General features: G+C 40.5%; 1 protein-coding gene across 1 annotated transcript; it reads left to right on the forward strand.

Moving 5' to 3' along the window:
- The first annotated feature begins 19 nt into the window (after positions 1 to 19).
- SLC10A2 (solute carrier family 10 member 2) lies at positions 20 to 19,265 on the forward strand. Its single transcript, NM_001082764.1, has 6 exons — positions 20 to 399; positions 7,354 to 7,472; positions 12,779 to 12,867; positions 13,919 to 14,094; positions 15,930 to 16,087; positions 19,144 to 19,265. The coding sequence occupies exons 1-6, from the start codon at positions 20 to 22 to the stop codon at positions 19,263 to 19,265; spliced, it is 1,044 nt and encodes a 347-aa protein (NP_001076233.1).
- The last annotated feature ends 364 nt before the right edge of the window (positions 19,266 to 19,629 follow it).

The following is a 19,629-nucleotide window of genomic DNA, read 5'->3' on the forward strand; positions in this document are numbered from 1 at the left end:
TTGAACAGCAAACCCAGCAATGAGCAATTTGACAGTGGGCTGCTTGGCCAACGCGACAGTTTGTGAAGGTGCCTCCTGTGTGGCACCTGAGAGCAATTTCAATGCCATCCTCAGCGTGGTTCTGAGTACCGTGCTGACCATCCTGCTGGCTCTGGTCATGTTCTCCATGGGATGCAACGTGGAAATCAAGAAATTCCTGGGGCACATAAGGCGGCCCTGGGGCATCTTCATTGGCTTCCTCTGCCAGTTTGGGATCATGCCCCTCACGGGATTTGTCCTAGCGGTGGCCTTTGGGATCATGCCCATCCAGGCCGTGGTGGTGCTCATCATGGGATGCTGCCCTGGAGGAACGGCCTCCAACATCCTGGCCTATTGGGTGGATGGAGACATGGACTTGAGGTAAGTTCTCGGCACTTCCAGCTATTGCACTGGTGTTGGCTTAAGCTTTTCTGAAGCCTGTGGAGACTTGTTAGTGCCCATCTAAGCTGCCATGGGTCAAAGGTGGGACTCTGTCATGAATGAAACAGGAAAGAAGGCATCCTCACACTTCCCAGCACAGCTGCTTAGCTATTAGAATTTGAGGTTTATATTTAGTGTTTGTGGTTTTAAATCTAATAGCTCACAAAGAGTTGTGTGATTACTGATTATCTCTTGAAAACAATTCAGAGCATTATAAAAAATACCTATTTTCCAACCCACAAGCTACAGCTGAGAAAGCCTGTCCTGTTGGTATCAGAAAAAAAAAATTACTTTATTTTTATGGTGAGAGCTATTAATGAATCATGGAATTAAACTATTCATCCTACATTGGAACCTAAGGTAAAACAACAGCCAACACCATAAACACAGCAAGTTATTTAGGCAAACATTTTCTAAGAATAAAACCTAAAGAAAAAGTCTTAAATTTGCTTTACTTTCATTGGCAGAGAAAGGGGGGAAAAACCCACAACAGCTTCTTTTAAAATTATGCTTACTTTGCTATAAGATAAACAGAAAATGGTTTCTCCACTTCCCACTGAGTAATCTAAATGTAATGATTGCCCAATTCATCTCGTGCCAGTCTGAACTAGCACTGGGGGAAAAAACTAATAGAAATAAGCAGCAGTGTTGATGTGACTAGACTGAGAATTTTAATTCTGAAAGTTGAATAGACAAATGCCTTTTTCCTTACCTCACGTCCTCATTTCCTATAAAAGGTGTGCATTTCTGCCAACCATCCAGGTATTAATGCAACATATACTCATTAAATACTGTACAGTAGACAATCAGCTCAGTTTATCCCCAGCTACTCTGTGCAAAGGAGAGAAGTTCAATGTGCAGAAATGTAAGCACTGGATTGATCAAGTGTCTAGTGAGCAATTAGGGACTTTCTGTCTCATCTCAAGTGGTTCTGATTTCTCCAGGAGCTTTGGGCAAAAGTCACAAAACTATACTCCTTATACAAGAGCACTTCAAAAGTTCATGGAAATTGGGGCCAGCATTGTGGAGTAGCAGGTAAAGCCACCACCTGCAGTGCCAGCATCCCCTATGAGTGCGGGTACGAGTCCCGGCTGCTATGCTTCTGATCCAGCTCTCTGGTATGGCCTGAGAAAGCAGTACAAGATGGCCCAAGTCCTTGGGCCCCTGAACCTGCATGGGAGACCCGGAGGAAGCTCCTGGTACCTGGCTTCAGTTTGGCACAGCTTCAGCAGTTGCAGCCAACTGGGGAGTGAGCCAGCAGATGGAAGACCTCTCTCTCTCTTGGCTTCTCTTTCTCTCTGTGTGTAATTCTTTGAAATAAATAAATAAATCTAAAAAAATCATAGAAATTGGAATTTAAAAATCAGTTTATTTGGGAGCAAAAATTTGAAATCCTCTTATAGTAGGGGTCTTCCAAAAGTTTATGAAAAAGGGCACGTGCTTGATCTCATGGTTAAGATGTCAGTTAAGACAACTGAGTCCCATATCAGAATGTTTAATATGAGCCCTGCCTCTTGACTCCAGAACCTAGGAGGCAGCAGTGATGGATCAAGTAATTGGGATCCTGACATCCAGGTGGGAAACTTGCATTGAGTTCCTAGCTTCTGGCTTCAGCTCCGGACTCTGTAAGCATCTGGGGAATGAACCAGAGGATGGGTGCTCCCTCTGTCTCTCTGTATGTCTCTCTCTTGTTTTCACACCCCGGCTCTCTCTCTTTCTCTGTTTCTTTCTCTCCTTCTTTATCTCTTTCTCTCTTTATTTCCCTTCTGTGTTCCTCTATGTCTCAAATAAACAAATTTTATAAAGTCCATTAAAATGGGTAATAAGAAACAACTATGCATATATTTCAAACATTTTTCACCAAAATGAATGCATCTTTAAATACAATTTATCATGGGTTTCATGGAGTACCCTTATACCTTCATATTATTTATTTTTCACATAAGAAAATATAGCTTCTACCTTGCAATATATTTCCCAGGAAATTTCTGGAGGCAAGTTCTGTTCAGGTTTAGATAATCTGTGAACTGCAATATAGCAATAAGTTCTTTTTAGACTTCAAGTTAGCGCTACCTGAACCCAGGCACAGAGCAAGAATTTTGAGAACTAGTACCTACTAAACAGAAGGAAATGAACAAAACAGACCTTCAATAAACAGCTTTTATATAATATCTGTAGCTTTTCAACAACACACAAGAAACTTGCACCTCAATATAGTGCCACACATGAACCATTTCATAAGATAGCAAAAGTATGTGTGATGTTATGGTGTTTGACTGTATTTCAATAAACTTTCATCTGCAGGCTACAACCTAAATCTGCAAGATCCAAGTCACACTTTTCTATGGTTTTAAGGAAATCTTGTTTATCTTGAAATAAGACATGATTATATAATCTGTCTACCTATATACCATCACAAAAAATTACTTTTTAAATAAATAAGAACCAAAAGTAGGATATAAACTTTGTAGAAAGGTTCCAGCTGAAATAGTAGAAATGAACCCTTCAACAAGTCCATACATGCCCTCAAATGTACATACAGCGTTGAAAAATGCAACTTTAGTTTCACAAGATATACACACCACACATCCCCCTTGTCTTGTGAAGTACAAATAACACCAACATCTATGCAGTCTGATAGTCACTTTTCTAGAACTCTCACCCATTCAGAACGCAGTTAAGATCCGATAAAACCCTGCTCAGCTGAAACAAATCCCACTTAATCTCATAAACATCCTTCTGCCAGACCTATTCGCCTTTCCTAAATATTAAGCTCTCTTGTTCTGTTCCCCAGTGCACAGGGTCCTAAACAAGAAGTGAGGGAGAAAGCAGGTACTAGAGAGGGAAACCTATATCCTGCAGCAGCAGGAAAGACAACCAAAATGCCTGTACTACCAAGAAAGCAACTCACAAAGCATGGCATTTCACATTGCTTATTCTATAGACAAACAACTCCATAAACAACAGCCTAGAAGACATCATCATATTTTAGCATAATAATGTTTATTACAGTGGACCTTTAATCATTGAATTATGCCACTATATAAGAAGATGACTTTATGCATTGCACATGTTCAGATGAAACTGTTCAAATATTTCTTTAAAGCAAATTAGGAGAACAAAAGTTTAGCTACTGTGTATCAGTTTTCCAAAATTTTCTATTCTTCTACAGTGAGTATTGAATAACTCAAGTCTTATGGTCATTTAAGTACAAGTCTATCAACCATTTGTATTTCTAATTCTGTACTCATAGACTGACTTTTATCTTCTCCCTTTCCACTTGACCTCTGAAAATGATAATCAAAACATGATTATTTATGCAGAGTAACCTTCACCAATTGAGCTCTTGTCTTACAGTGTTAGAAAAATGACTCCACCTGGCTTTCATTTTCCTGGACATGGTTCCAAAACCTATCATTTCTTCTGAATCTGGGAACTCACTGAATTTTGTAATATGTAGTGACTTTAAAAATCATAATAACAATAAATAGTTTCCCTTGCACATTGAAATACAGCAAGTGATATTTCAGCTCATTCTCTAATCACAATCGGCCAGTTGTCATTTGTGAATCTGATCAGTGCACAGATATTGTCACGCAAGTTGAAGCAATGCCTAAGGCATGGTATGCACCAGTGCCATGGGCACCAAAGTGTCAGGGAGACAGGAAGACACTTTGCAGGCCAAAGCCCACAGTGTAAGGAACACAGATTTTCCACCTCCTTTGCATCTGCTGTGATTTCTCCACACCGTGCAAGGACTTCACAGTTTCCTTTCACTAACTTTTCTTAGAATAATTCACCAATTCTCTCACTAGAACCTACTCTCTGCATGTCTTTTTATTATTTCCTAGATTGCCTATTTTTTAGAATTCCCTACAATATTTTTTGTTCTTTACCCAAATATTGTTACATTTTCTATCTTCCAGTTCAGTGTTCACTGATACGTCAGTTAGTCTCAAGATCCACATTCTTCTGGTCTATCACAAATTCAAAGCAATTCCTCCCATTTCAACCACATGAACTTCCATCTTTCTTCTGCTGTGAAAGAACTAACTTAACCCTATTTGACTCTTGTCTTTCTTCTCACTCAAAGGAACCAAGCTTTGTTTCTCTTATGTGGCATTAGTTAATTAAAATCAATGCTAAAATTTATTAAACACCATCATGTGCCATGCATTGTGCTTTATTTAATCCTTCAAGGTTGGTATTATTAGTTTCTGTACTTTGCAGATAAATTTAGGGTTCATGATCTTACCCAAGTTCATTGAATCAGTGGATATCAGAGTTAGAATTGGAATCCACATCTACCTACTTATGCCATCCAAGCTCTTAACTTTGCTGTACATGATTTCTCTTTTCATTTCTTCCACAGCTAGTACCACCTACATATACTTCTGTTAATCTTCGAAAGTGGGTGTTTCACTTCTATTATGATTACAGCCGTTTGCATTGCTTATCACTAATTTCACTGAAATTCACAATATTCACTGATTTTTCATTTTTGTCCTCTTTGATTCCCAAGCACAAAAATAATTCCCTGTGGCAGATAATAAAGCTAAAGCCAAGAATAAAAGGCAAAGTATTTTTATAGTCTTATATATTAGCATTTACTCTCATTATATAATAAATTCATGGTAGTATTTCTGACATTTATATCCCTTATAGAACTTCATATTTTTTCACATAAAAAAAACTTTTTGCTCATTTATTCCCTTATCTTGCTCACTAAATTCCTTCTCTGTTGAGAGGTTTGACGCTGATCCTGTGTTAGTTCCGCAATGACTTGCAGCCACCTATTCTGTCATTCCTCTGTAGCATCTTATCTGCAAGAGTACCCATTAGATTTAAACCACCTCCTTCCAACTCCCAAATTATCACTCCACATGGTCTCTAAGAAACTGTTCTCATCAAATTCAAAATAATGACGTAACTTCAAATGGTCTTAGCAATAATTCAGAATTAGAATTAGGAAATTTGAAAGCAGAGAAACTGACTTCCTTCTTCTCTCACAGTAACAACAAAAAATTCTCAGCCTCCTCTTCACTGTGATTCAGATAAGGACCCATCCTTACTATAGAAAGCATATTGGACACACAGGTATAAAAATGGTTTTATTATAGTGAAATTTTAAAACCATCAGAATATATTTTAAAAATTAAAGATAAGATAGCAAAGGAAGGGAGGGAGGAAGAAAAAAATCTCATTTTACAAATTTCAGCACTTTAGTTATAAATAGGACAAAGCATGATTAATAAAAATTAACTTATTTTTCTGGCATAAGACTCTGCCTTTGCAAACTATTTTATATCTAACGTAAGTTAATCATGACCATAATAGGCTGGACATCTTGGAAGGTATTATAAATACATCTCAGCATTCTCTACTGTTACATGATTTAAGATCTACTAACACAAACATTTTTATTTAAAACCTTAAAACCCATTTTAAATGAAATTTTTTAAAATTATTTTTTAAGAAGTGACTATTAGGGAAGCTAAGCTCTTTGAGAGTGTGTGCCCCCCTCCCTTTATTTTGCCAAAACTGTGCAAAGTTAGTCAGATGCATTCAAACAGCATTCTTTCCTTTCAGCTGTTTTCCTTAATGTAATATACAGTTCTTGTTGTTGTTGTTTGCTGGAAGTGTAAAATTTAGTGCTGCCCTTCAAGTACACACATAATAATACCCTAAGGAAATTATTAGTGTGATCTTCTCAAAGCCACAGCTATTGGGAAAATGGCCTTTCAGAAAAATCACTCTAACTTCCCTGGTTCCATATATATTGTAGCGTAACTTACAAAACACATGCACTCTTGGCTATAGAAATAACCATAGCAACTGGCTCTTAAGAAGTACTTTGCATTGTTCTAAGTACCACATGCCATTGGCTCATTTAGCCCTCTTGGCCTATCTGGTACCTACTGACAGTTATTATCTTCAGTTTTGATCGGAAACCGGCAAACAGAAGGCGCATAAATTGCCCAAAGCCACAAAGTAAATGGTATGGCCTGCATCTGAACCAAACAGTGTATGAATTGAGAAGCCAGTCTTTGAACTACTCTGATACATAAGTAGAGAGTGTGCCCTGGTGCACAGGAAATTCTGAAGAGGAACAACAAGACCTATTCCCCAAAATCTCTTGTACCCATAATCATAGCATAAAAACCAGCATCACTTGGTATTGAGTCCTCCGTATCAAAAGCCAAACTCTACCCATCAGACAGACTGCCTCACTAAAGTAACAGTGTTATCAGTGGGAAAAACAGCAAGCCCTGGGGTCTTCTGAACACACGTTTGGTGAATTGTTAGGGACTTCCTCACTCCTAAAAATCCAAGCCCACCTTGTCTTCTGATGATTTTTCTTCTTCTTTTTTAAATCAGTTTCCTCTCTTCTCAAGCCATCACCAATTGGGTAATAATTGTGTGCCTTATGGAAACACACAGTGGCCTATTCCCTCAGATACGTGTTTTCTAAGAACCCAGGGACATTCCTCTCATACCAGCACAGATATATGTATGAAGTCTCCTGGAGTCTTGGCCTATGCAAATGCATTTGTTATTCTCTGATGAAGGTTCAAACATGGTATTTGTAGGCACCTTGTACATTGCTTAAGAATTCATTTAAACCATCTTTACATCATCAGCCATCTCTGATTCTTGAGGACAATGAGGAGGGAAGGATGGCACAAGGCAAAGTAGAAAGGCACCAAATATGGGATCTTTTGCCCCAAGCCAGGCCCTGCACAAACTTAGGTGTCTGTGTATTTCTGTCCATCAGACAGATGATGTACTGGTTGAGAAAGGCTCTTGCAGGACTTTCTAATCATGCTTTGAAAATGAAACAGCTGCTCCCCTAGAAAAACAGGTGGATGCATCAACCTGCGCATTTCCTTTCAGTGTCAGCATGACCACCTGCTCCACATTGCTTGCCCTCGGAATGATGCCGTTATGCCTTTATGTCTACACCAAAATGTGGGTGGACTCTGGGACCATTGTAATTCCTTACGATAACATAGGTAAGTCATTCCTCTAAAAGGCTCAAACATAACCCTCCAACTCTGCGTGTTCTCTGCCAGGATCTCAGGCCAGGCTCTTGTGCAACCATTACTTAACTTTTACACAAGTTACAGTTTTCACCTGATCAGAACTCCCTGACAAAGTCACCCCTGTATTTGTATGATTATTTACAGAATGTAAATTCCAAGCTTTGAAAAGATGAGAGAACATGACTTTTCCTCAATTCAATCACCAAGAAGACCCAACTTAAGAGACCCATCCTCCTACACGTACCCCCAGAAGTTTAGACACGGAGGCTTAGGCTGCTGGTGCCTGAGGTCTCTATCTTGACCTCACCCCACAATGTAGTGAGCCTATCTAACATGAGTTTGTTCTCAGATACTAAATTTGGGAGAAATGCAAAAAATATTTAGATAGTGATTTCAAAATAGACTACCTAGTAAACAATCACAGGTGTCACAGTGGGAAACCACCAGATGAAACATATTTTTGTTAACCTCAACTCTGTTTTACATCTTGATTCAAAATATGAATTAATGGCACAGTCTATATTTCCTGCCCTGGAAGTCAAATTTGCTAGTATGTCTCCACTCATTTCAACTCCCATTGTTCATCCCTATCCCAAAGGAGCTTCTTTTCTATCTCTGGGAGAACAGATGGTGGAACAGTAAGTTGTGGATATGGGAAAAGGGAAAGACAAGGGAGTTCCTGGACTACTCAAAGCATGCTTTCTCATAGAATTACCATAATAAATGGGAGATGTAGTGACATAATGTATCGGTACCAATCACCAACTACATTATATGCTAAAGAGTCTTTAAGCTGGCACCAGACACAAGTGTCTTGTTGATTAGCTATGTTCAAAAGGTCTATGTTTCCTACTGAAAGGGAGAAGTAAGTAAAGGCCAAGCAGTGACTTAGAAGGGTGGGACACTGGATTAAATGCACTTGCACTTCTAAGATGATTTCTGCAACTGAATATGAATCAGGATCTATACAATTGAATGAGGACAGACTTTGTGAAAGTTAATTAGGGAGGAACTGTACTGCAAAGTTTCCAATTCATCTCTTCTCTCTCCTGCACTCCTATCATTACCACTAGACTAAGAAACTAAAGTGAGGTCTTCTTGAACACACCCTGTTCAGCCTGGGTTTCTCTATAGGAGAACCTTCTGCTGACTTTTGGAAAACTCCTTCCTAGCAAATATCTTCTCCTGAAGACAGATGTTAGAGCGACACTCCCTGACCACCTACCTGCACCTCATTGCTACTTAACTCTCTGGCTGCTCCCACCCCAGACACCTGCCCGAGTTCAAGAATACTTTATGTGACAGGCAAACATTGTGAGCCTCTCAGAAAACCTGCCTTCTGAGTGAGGAGTTTTGATTCTACTTTATTCACTGTTTAAGGAAAGAAGTTAAACCTTAAAATAGTTTTCTCATGATAGTCATTCCCTTCCGAGAAAATGCCCTATCTGAATATTTAGTAGTTCCAGCCAATTCTATACAATGTGAATGGCGTGTGGCACAGACTTTAGCATGAATAAATTTTGAAAGGAGGAGAAAATGAGAAATCAATGAACACCTAAGTAGAGGAAAAAGTCATCACCAAGGAAGTCAAGGAAGGGGGTCAGTGCTGTGGCTCACTTGGTTAATCCTCCGCCTGTGGAGCCGGCATCCCATATGGGTGCCAGGTTCTAGTCCTGGTTGCTCCTCTTCCAGGCCAGCTCTCTGCTGTGGCCCGGGAGTGCAGTGGAGGATGGCCCAAGTGCTTGGGCCCTGCACCCGCATGGGAGACCAGGAGGAAGCACCTGGCTCCTGGCTTCAGATCGGTGCAGCGCCAGCAGTAGCGGCCATCTGGGGAGTGAACCAATGCAAGGAAGACCTTTCTCTCTGTCTCTCTCACTGCCTATAACTCTACCTATCAAAAATTAAAAAAAAAGAAGTCAAGGAAGAAAAGGAAAGAAAAAGAGAAGGGGCTGGCGTTGTGGCGCACTAGGTTAATCCTCTGCCTGTGGCGCCAGCATCCTATATGGGCGCCAGTTCTAGTCCCGGTTATTCCTCTTCTAATCCAGTTCTCTTATGGCCTGGGAAAGCAGTGGAGGATGACCCAAGTCCTTGGGCAGCTGCACCCACATGGGAGACCAGGAAGAAGCACCTTGCTCCTGGCTTCGGATCGGCGCAGCTCCAGCCATTGCAGCCATTTGGAGAGTGAACCAACGGAAGGAAGACTTTTCTCTCTGTCTGTCTCTCTCACTGTCTATAACTCTACCTGTCAAATAAATAAATGAAATCTTTAAAAAAGAGAGAGAGAAAAGAAATAAGGTTAGAGAGGAGTTTAAAAAGCCAAGACATTAACCCTGCTTGTCCACCATAATGTTTGTCCAGGCCCATTCTCCAACCTAACTTTTGGCTGTTGCTTTTCCTAATTTTTTTTTTTTCATGTAGAAAATACAAGTAAGCTGATTGCTTCAGAAGACATTATCACCATTTTATAAATGAGGAAACAGAAGCTCAGGCTAACTCTTTAATCGGTCCACCACCTCCGCAGAGCTGGAAGCAGCTCGCTGGTCAGCTCTCCACCCCGCTCTGTGGGCAGGGGTTGTGTATGGTGCCCAGCATGCTCCGATGGCTCAGTACCTACATGGAGAGTCCCCTCCATGCCGATACCTGTACAGAGGAAGCCACCGCACTGCTAGAACTACTAAAAAATGCTGTAGTGAGTCAATGTACCGATGCCTTTCGACCCCACATTTGTGAGTGTCTCACTCCAAGAACATATAACCATGCCATCATTTAATTCTCATGACAGACACAATTTTTCACTCCTCTGCCCATTTTACCAATAGGGAGACACAAGCTCAGAGGGGTTCAAGGATTTACACAGCTTCCCCAGTCTGTGAGCAAAGCAAGGTCTCCTCCAAGCCTATCTGGCTCCATTTGCCCACATGAATCTGCTCACCACTCTCTTTCATGCTCATTTTTCTTTCTTTCTTTTTGTGCTCCTACACCTACTGTGCATATCTGACTACCCACCAAGTGACAGTTCCAATGGTTGAACTGTGAGCAGAAGCTTTTTCATCTGTATTAACCAGAATTTTACAAAGAAAGCATGGGCAGGGGCCGGTGCTTAGGCATAGCAGGTAAAGCCGCATCTGCAATGTCAGCATCCCATATATAGGCCAGCTGTTCCAAGTCCCAGCTGCTCCACTTCCGATATAGCTCTCTGCTATGGCCTGGGAAAGCAGCAGAGGATGGCCCAAGTCCTTGGGCCCCTGAACCTGCATGGGAGACCCAGAGGAAGCTCCTGGTTCCTGGCTTCAGTTTGGCACAGCTTCAGCAGTTGCAGCCAAATGGGGAGTGAGCCAGCGGATGGAAGACCTCTCTCTCTCTTTCTCTGCCTCTGCCTCTGCCTCTGCCTCTGCCTCTGCCTCTCTGTAGCTCTGCCTTTCAAATAAATAAATAAATCTTTTTAAAAAAAAAGCATGGGCATAGAAATGGTCTTCAGAAAGTTCATGGGAAAATGCACATAATGTTAAAATTGCATTTTCCATGAACTTTTAGAAGTCCCCTTGAATGAGGAATAAATCAAGCACATTGAGCCTGGGCGAAGAAGAGAGCCAGTCCAGCCCCTTGGCACACTGAGAAGAGACTGACCACATCTCACTTCTACCAGCAGGAACCAGGGCTGCCTTTCCCAGGTAGCTCTAAATCCCAGGAAACTTCACATGGCCTCCTCTGCTCAGGAGAGGAAGAGCGCTTCTGCCACAGGTTGCAGATGTTGGCCAGCATCCTGCTTGCACATCCATCCTGTTGTCTTGAGCTGCCCCTGAGCGAGAAGAGCCCCAGAGATCCATCAAGTAAAGAACATATGACCAAAGTTTACCACACTGTGTCCGAAGTATAGTATTTGCACCCACACTTAAGCTAGCACAAGAAAAACCAACTGTGTCAAGATGGTTTTAATTTAAGGCTTGCAAACTCCACAAAATTTGGAAAATGGTCTAGGCATGCAACAAAGGAAGTCCCTTCCCAAAATAGCTGGAGGCAAGGACACTCAAAGGAGCTCTCTCTGGAGGTCTAACCAGTGAATCAGGGCATTTCCCATATCCTCATTCCACCATTTTCTCTTTACTCCCTCCCGTCCGTCTTTTTCTTCCCCTGCTCTTGATTTCTTTAGCCATTACTGAATTTCACCAAGTAATTTCTGGGCAGAAGTATTTGCAGACCTTTGTTTTTCCAGGCAGTTAGAAGGCTACAAAGAAATTATATTTTTATCATTATTGTATTCATTTTAAATTAACATTCATGTTCTTGTGAATGTGTTTCCAGCCCTAGGTCAATTTACGCAATACTAGGCAACATCCACTCTGAGAATTTCATTATTCAATTTCACTTTCTCTTACTGCTTTAAAAGGATGTTTGAAAAAGAAACAGCCCATGAGATGTTAGAAGTTGTTGGTGCTACTTTATATAAAAGCAGCTGTTGGACAAATGTGGATTAAATAGTAAAGAGAAACAAACCATATGTCACAAGAATGGCAGTAAATTTAACACAGTGAAATTGAAGTATGACTCTTTTATCTGGCTGGGTGAGCACGCTGCTACAAAGAATTATAATTACATGAGAGGTCGCCAAATATATCATCTCACAGAAAATTTAAAGCATGATTTTCCACCCTCTTCTCTAACCTCTCTGCTCTAGATGTGAATAGCTGAAGTTGGCTCTAACTGGAAGTCATTAACCTTCAGAATGCCTGGATATCTTGAGTTAACTTGGAATATTTTATTTCTTTTAAGAAAATCTAAAATACTTCTTCTATTTGTACTACCATGAAGTAAAATACAGATATAAAATATTATCTATGACTATGAGTGGAACATACACACACACACACACACACACACACACTTTAGCAAGTTATTTTTTTTCTAGAATATAAAGATCCAATAGACCAAAGTAGCCAAGATTCTGGCAAACTGAAACTAAAGGATACTGGCAGCATTAGGATTTAGGGAAAGGATTTATATTTCCAATTTTCTATCTATAATATTAAATTATTTACTTGAGTGGGTAAGTAAACAAGTAGAGTATGTGTGTATGTGTGTGTATATATGTGTGTGTATGTGCTGTGTCCATGTGTACATGCATGTGTGTGTGTGTGTACATTTAATTCAGTATTCTTTGTGTTTTCAGAAGGAAGATTGAAATATGACCTAAGTCTTCTTCAGGCTGCTTACTCTGGTTGTTCTCTTTCCGGTGTTGCATGTTCTGTTGATCCAAGTTGTCTTTCTGCCATCTATAGGTACTTCCTTGGTTGCTCTTGTTGTTCCCGTTTCCATCGGAATGTTTGTTAATCACAAGTGGCCCCAAAAGGCGAAGATTATACTTAAAGTAAGTCTCCCATGCTGCGAGCCACATGGTTGCACCCAACAGTGAGAATTGAAATGATACAATTGTTTCATCTACTAAATTATTTTATTCTCATTATACCAAACTGATAAGAACATATGCTGCGTTGATCTTAGCCAAAAGGCCAACAAGTGATATTCTCAATATATTATTAACTTCCATGTGGGCTTGAGGTTGTCACTCAGTCTCCTCTCCCATAGGGCCAATTTCTAGAAAACTGTATTCTACTCTCAAAACACATTGCTATTCTCTCTGCTTCCTGAATTTCTGTTATAAAACACATCAAGGCAACGGTGGTAGAAAAAGAACTTATCTTTCTTACTTCGGTGACCATATGGCCAGTTCAATGCCTGGCAGTTGGTGGATGCTGTTTACAAAGTAAGCATCCATTGCCTTTCACCAGCTATAGTCTGGATAGTGTGGACCTGAAAGAGATGGTACAGACGGATTCTGCAGCTCAGGGGGCAGAATAAGCTGGCTGCTCTTCTGTGCTTCTCTGGGCAAACTTACAGTGTCTCAATATATTTAAAGTGGGAAAAGGAAAAGATAACAATAGTGGCTTATGTTTGTATTTGCCTGTTAAACTCTTATTGAGTAGTAAAGCCATTTTCTTATTATTACAACAGTTAGAAAATGTGGCTGGACAAGATTTTATCCCCAACTGCGAGCCAAGAAACTAAGATTCAGAAAGGTTCATGATCAACCAAAGGAGACAGATTAGGCCATGTTCCATCTGCAAGTCAAGGCTTCTTGTCACCTACAATGAGTTTGCTTTCTCTCTGACAAGAATCATTTGCAAGCTAGAAAATTTTCTTCAGGCCAGTTGATCAAGGAAGCTCCGTGTCCTGTGGTTTTCTTCAAAATGAAAACATGGGACAAGCACCAATATTCCCAGGGGGCTCAGTACCTAGCCAGTTTCATTATACTTCCCGGAGGGAAAGAGACTCCCAAGGCTGCATTTCTTACAAACATATTTGCATTTGCTTTGACACAGGATTGCTGTGCTCATTTATACCTTTTTTTTTTTTTCTAGGTTGGATCCATTGCAGGTGCAGTCCTTATTGTGCTCATAGCTGTGGTAGGAGGAATATTGTACCAAAGTGCCTGGATCATCGAACCCAAGCTGTGGATTATAGGGACGATATTTCCCATGGCCGGTTACTCCCTTGGCTTTTTTTTGGCTAGGATAGCTGGTCAGCCATGGTACAGGTATGGTACTTGGTTAAACCATATTGGGAATTCTCATTTGTAACAGCTGTTATATTGATGTTGCGAGCTGCCATAACAATGTACCACACACTGTGTGGTTAAACTACTGAAATGTATTATTTCATGGTTTCAGAGACCACAAGTCAGAATAAAAGTGTTCCGGGATTGGTTCTTTCTGCGGGCTCTGTGGAAAGACCTATTGTAGCACATTCTCCTTGGTTGTAGTAGGCCATCATGTCCCTGAATCTCTTCATTATCTTCCTTCTGTACACACCTGTTTCTGCATCAAGATTTCCCCTTTTGGAAGAACACCTGTCATATTGGATTAACACACACTCTTATGACCTCACCTTAATGGATGACATTTTTTTCACTGACCCTATTCCACTTAGGGTCACATTCTGAGATACCAGAGGCTAGGACTTCAATAAATGCAGTTGGGGGTAATGGGGGTGGTAGACTCAACCAATAATGATTATATATACTGATGACAAAATCCTTCATGTTTAATCATCTTCACTCAATTCCTGCGTATGCCATTCTAAGTAGCTTCATTCATTCTTAAATGATGTAAGTCACCAAAAAAGAAAATACTGACTGCCTGTTTTTGCTCAAATTCTTCTGGACCATTCCCTATCCAGTACAAGTCAGGCTTTTCCATTGTTATGTAGTCTTACTCTCCAAGCAGAATGAATTTCAGAAAACTGCTGATGAGGTTGGTCTTGTAATATCGGAGGGTTCTCCCAGGCAGCAACAGGATAAAGTCGTCATACAAAAGTGCTGAATATTAGAATGAGTTTAGCATTTATGGATTTGGCACTGGGTAAAAACATTTCCTCTCCCACTAATCCATCTAAGTCAACAGGCAGAGAAAAGCAGGTAGAGGAAATGGTGCACATGTGATGCCAGGAAATACAAGTGCAGCACTGGGCACAACAAAAGTGCAATGCCTAGCACAGATCTGGGCTTGCATTCTAACAATTTTATCAACTGTGGGGCCCAGGCTAGCCCCCCACTCTCTCCGAGCTTTCTCATCTGTAGAACACAGAAAGTGATTTTTACCCTGCAGATTTTTAAATCAGAAATTAATCAGAACAAAACTAATTTAACAGGACAACTATAACAATCTATATCTTGAATATTTTCTGAGCCCTTCCTCTGTGCTTTACCCAAGGACATAACTGAAAAGGATGGAGCTTTGCCATGTATGCCACACTACTATAAATAGTCTGTTCCTGACATATGCATATGTTAAATGTGTTTATATTATGTATAGATATTTATATTTATATATTGCTCTATAATATATATTATTCAATAGAAAGGTTTTTTTTAATTTTTTAAATTTTTTTTTGACAGGCAGAGTGGAAAGTGAGAGAGACAGAGAGAAAGGTCTTCCTTTGCCGTTGGTTCACCCTCCAATGGCCGCCGCGGCCGGTGCGCTGCAGCGGGTGCACCGCGCTGATCCGATGGCAGGAGCCAGGTACTTCTCCTGGTCTCCCATGGGGTGCAGGGCCCAAGCACTTGGGCCATCCTCCACTGCACTCCCTGGCCACAGCAGAGAGCTGGCCTGGAAGAGGGGCAACCGGGACAGAATCTGGCGCCCCCACCGGGACTAGAACCCGGTGTGCCGGCGCCGCAAGGTGGAGGATTAGCCTAGTGAGCCGCAGTGCCGGCCAATAGAAAGTTATTTATTGAAGATTTATTACGTATGTACATTAACAGCACAGACAAACCCCCTACACATATGTCCTTACTCTCTTCCCATCTGCTTTTAAGGTTCTCCAATAACAAAATAAAACAGGGATCTGAAACGTCTGTTCTGTTTCTTGCAGGTGCCGAACAGTTGCTTTGGAAACAGGGATGCAGAACACACAGCTGTGCTCCACGATCGTGCAGCTCTCCTTCAGCCCCGAGGACCTCACTTATGTGTTCACCTTCCCGCTCATTTACAGCATCTTCCAGATCGCCTTTGCAGCAATCTTCTTAGGAAGTAAGGAATACTGATAATCACATTGTATTAGGATGTTCTTCTTTGAGGAGTCCTGGACTTGCTAAAAGAGCAAGTTTTAAAATTCTTTGTTCTTGGCAGTGAATTGTACAAATGAATATGAGAGAAAAGTCAACCATATTATCACAATGATTTCCCAATGCTGGCGGAGAGATCATAATTTTACCAAAAGGTCCTACTGAAGATTCTCTTTCAGTAAAAAACAGAGAAGGCCAACTTTCTCCACTGACTTTCTTTCCTGCAAGAATCAGAGAGGCATAGTGACCTGTTAGGACCATTGTACTTTGTGCCTTCCCAATGTTTCCAAGGAGCTCAGGAAGTGGTGATTCTTTGCAAAACATTGTAATGATGAGTTTTGTAAATTTAGCATGCTTCTCAGAAAAGTGGTACACAAAGGATACTTAGGCTAAGTGATACGGCAGATAGGTGTATGTATATATAGACACATTCATACACACACACATATAATCTTTTTTTAGACACTCAGATAGCAAGAAATCTAAGGAAATAATTTCTTGATTTAAAGCACCAGGGTGGTTCACCTGACCCTTAATTTTTTTCTGCTGTAGCAGAAAGTTTTGATCCTCTCCCATTTGGTCCCATTGGTTTTTACCTACTTGAATATTTCCCCTACATTTTGCTTTCCAGTGGCTGATGATGTTTAACTTCTATTTTTAAATTTTATCTTTTTATAAAGAAGCTACTTCGGCATTTTAATGGGAGATGTAAAGTGGAGGTGAATGACAAACTAAGTTACAAAATGCCAAGGATAGACTTTTATTTTCTATTTAGCTGTCTGGCCTGAGGGTACCAAAGCCCTGTGCTCTACTGTCTGGGCTGCCATTCTCAAATCAAAGGCCTCCTTTCTAGAACAGGAAATTCTGGATCAACAAAAACACCCATTGATTTATCAGAGGACTAGGAGACATAGATACATGACCTAATAATCACATCTTCTTATTTAATAAACTTATTGTATTATATGGGCATCCCTCTAATATGGCACATTGGTAAATTTTTCTAAATAATTAGCTTTTCATGTGTTCTAGACAAATCAGATAAAATAGACTGGTTGATAGAACAGTTAGGTTACTGCACTAGCTGAACAGTTAACCCACAAGAGATTGACTGACAGAACATCAACTTAAAGGAATGAGAAAAGGGGAGCTCTAGAATTGGTCATGTACTTTCCCGCATTTTATCAGTAAATGTGAAAACAAAGAAGGCATCATCATTAAGTGTATAGAATATCTTGAAACATAGTCTGGAGATCAAACTACAAAACTAAATATTTTTTGGACCAAAGAGAAGAAGGAAGGAAGGAAGCAGTAAGGAAAGGTTAAAAATGCACAAATAAGATGCATAGTTTGGTTAAACAAAACCCTTGGCATAAATATAAGTTGAGGGAGACACAGTTCAGAACAGATTTTATTAAGTGTCAGATCATTAAATTGACAGAGGCTTAATTGAATTCAATAGTGTGGTTCAGCGGCTTTGAAACTCATATGACTAGAAGTACAGGCATGAATTCTAAGAAGATACAGGTCTTGAGTTTTTTTAAGAAATTATTTATATAAGGCAAACAAATTTCATGTGTTTCATATACGCAGATAGAGGAGCATGCGATACTTGCCACCCTACCCTTCCACTGGCCCATGCTCCCAGCCTGCCTCTTGCTGTCTTTATTATGTAATTTCTTTACTATTTAAGATCTTTGAAGCAGGACACTCTCTCTGCTGTGTGTCACAATGACTCTCCATGGGCCGTGCTAGATATTTAATTTTATATCATTTAATATTTACACTTGCCCTAACAGGTAGATAATGTTATTATAGCAATTTTATAGGTGATGTATTGGAATTTGAAGGGTCCAGTAAATAATACCTTCTGTTCCATTATTGACTTTGGAATCAAAAAGAGGTAGAAGAAAAAAGTGATATTTAAATAATAAAATAGCACTTTTATTACACATAAAACTGAATTAGAGGCCAATGCCGCGGCTCACTAGGCTAATCCTCCGCCTTGCGGCGCCGGCACACCAGGTTCTAGTCCCGGTCGGGGTGCTGGATTCTGTCCCGGTTGCCCTCTTCCAGGCCAACTCTCTGCTGTGGCCAGGGAGTGCAGTGGAGGATGGCCCAAGTGCTTGGGCCCTGCACCCACATGGGAGACCAGGAGAAGCACCTGGCTCCTGTCATCGGATCAGTGCAGTGCGCCGGTCGCAGCGTGCTGGCCACGGAAGCCATTGGAGGGTGAACCAACGGCAAAGGAAGACCTTTCTCTCTGTCTCTCTCTCTCACTGTCTACTCTGCCTGTCAAAAAAAATTAAAAAAAAAAAACTGAATTAGAAAATAAGGCTTGAGTATACAACTCAATGGTCTTGCTAACACCACCCTTCTCTCTACTGCCTCACACATGTGCAGGCACACACACACACACACACACAACTCATAAACTGCCAGTGTTCTGTTGCAGGGCAGAGCCAGTCCTAGTCATATGACCTCAAAAATAAGCTTAGAGAAGGTTTTACCAGAGATTAGCAGTTCCACAGAGGCGATGACAGCTGATCACCAATCAGCCAGGGCTGTTCCTACAAAAGGAATGAGTGACTGAAGGCAAGGGGAGGCCAGGAGTGTTATATTCTCCTCCAAGTCCTTCCCCAAAGGACCGACTCACCAAGGTCCTTACACTGACCATAGCATGTAGTGTATTCTTGAAGACTAGTACATTAACTGGGATATGGTAGATACAGAAAAAAATAGTTCTTGTTGTCAAGTACGACATGCAGGGCTGGATGCTTGAAGTCATGTGATTGCCCTGAACAAACATCCCCAAAGTTTTCCACTGGATCTTCCTGAAGTACAGTCATCCTGTGTGACATGAGTGGTCACAGAACTGAGGATGATTGCTTTCTCTAAGTGGCTTTCAGTCTACAGAAAATGTTAACTGCTTTGTGAGTAGCATATTATAGTCACTCTTCAAAGTAATTTTGCAGTTTATCATTATGGAGTTTACTTAACCTGTTGTGTATTATTTTCTAGTATATGTCGCATATAGGAAATGTCATGGGAAAAATGATGCAGAATTTCCAGACATCAAAGACACCAAAACAGAGCCGGAGTCATCGTTTCATCAGATGAATGGAGGATTTCAACCAGAGTGAAAGTAGACACCACATGGACAAAGAAAAACTGCACAGAATATTATTAAGATATAACGTATTTAATTATTTGTTTTGGTAGGATAGTAGGAAAAAGTTGAAGTAAAAATTCAATCACTATTGACTCTATATATTGGTTTGAGGACAAAGTCACTGACAGTTCAATTCCTGAAGGTGGCAAACACTGTTTCTGTTATATACGTTCCACATAGATATAGTCATCCATGGGAGATTGGTGCCAGGACACTCTCCCCATCTCTCCAATGGTATGAAAATGTACTGATGCTCAAGTCCCTTTCATAAATGTCATAGTATTCATATGTAACATCCCATATATTTTAAGTCATATCTAAATCACTTCTAATAC

The sequence above is a fragment of the Oryctolagus cuniculus genome, chromosome 9, assembly GCF_051225735.1.
Source record: "Oryctolagus cuniculus isolate XC-2025 breed Fujian yellow rabbit chromosome 9, ASM5122573v1, whole genome shotgun sequence".
NCBI classification, from domain to species: domain Eukaryota; kingdom Metazoa; phylum Chordata; class Mammalia; order Lagomorpha; family Leporidae; genus Oryctolagus; species Oryctolagus cuniculus.

Excerpts from the sequence above, each read along its gene's own strand:
- SLC10A2 (NM_001082764.1), top strand. The coding sequence starts at position 20 with ATGAGCAATTTGACAGTGGGCTGCTTGGCCAACGCGACAGTTTGTGAA. Across the intron at positions 12,868-13,918 it reads AGGCGAAGATTATACTTAAA|GTTGGATCCATTGCAGGTGC; the intron begins GTAAGTCTCCCA and ends TTTTTTTTCTAG. Across the intron at positions 16,088-19,143 it reads TGCAGCAATCTTCTTAGGAA|TATATGTCGCATATAGGAAA; the intron begins GTAAGGAATACT and ends ATTATTTTCTAG.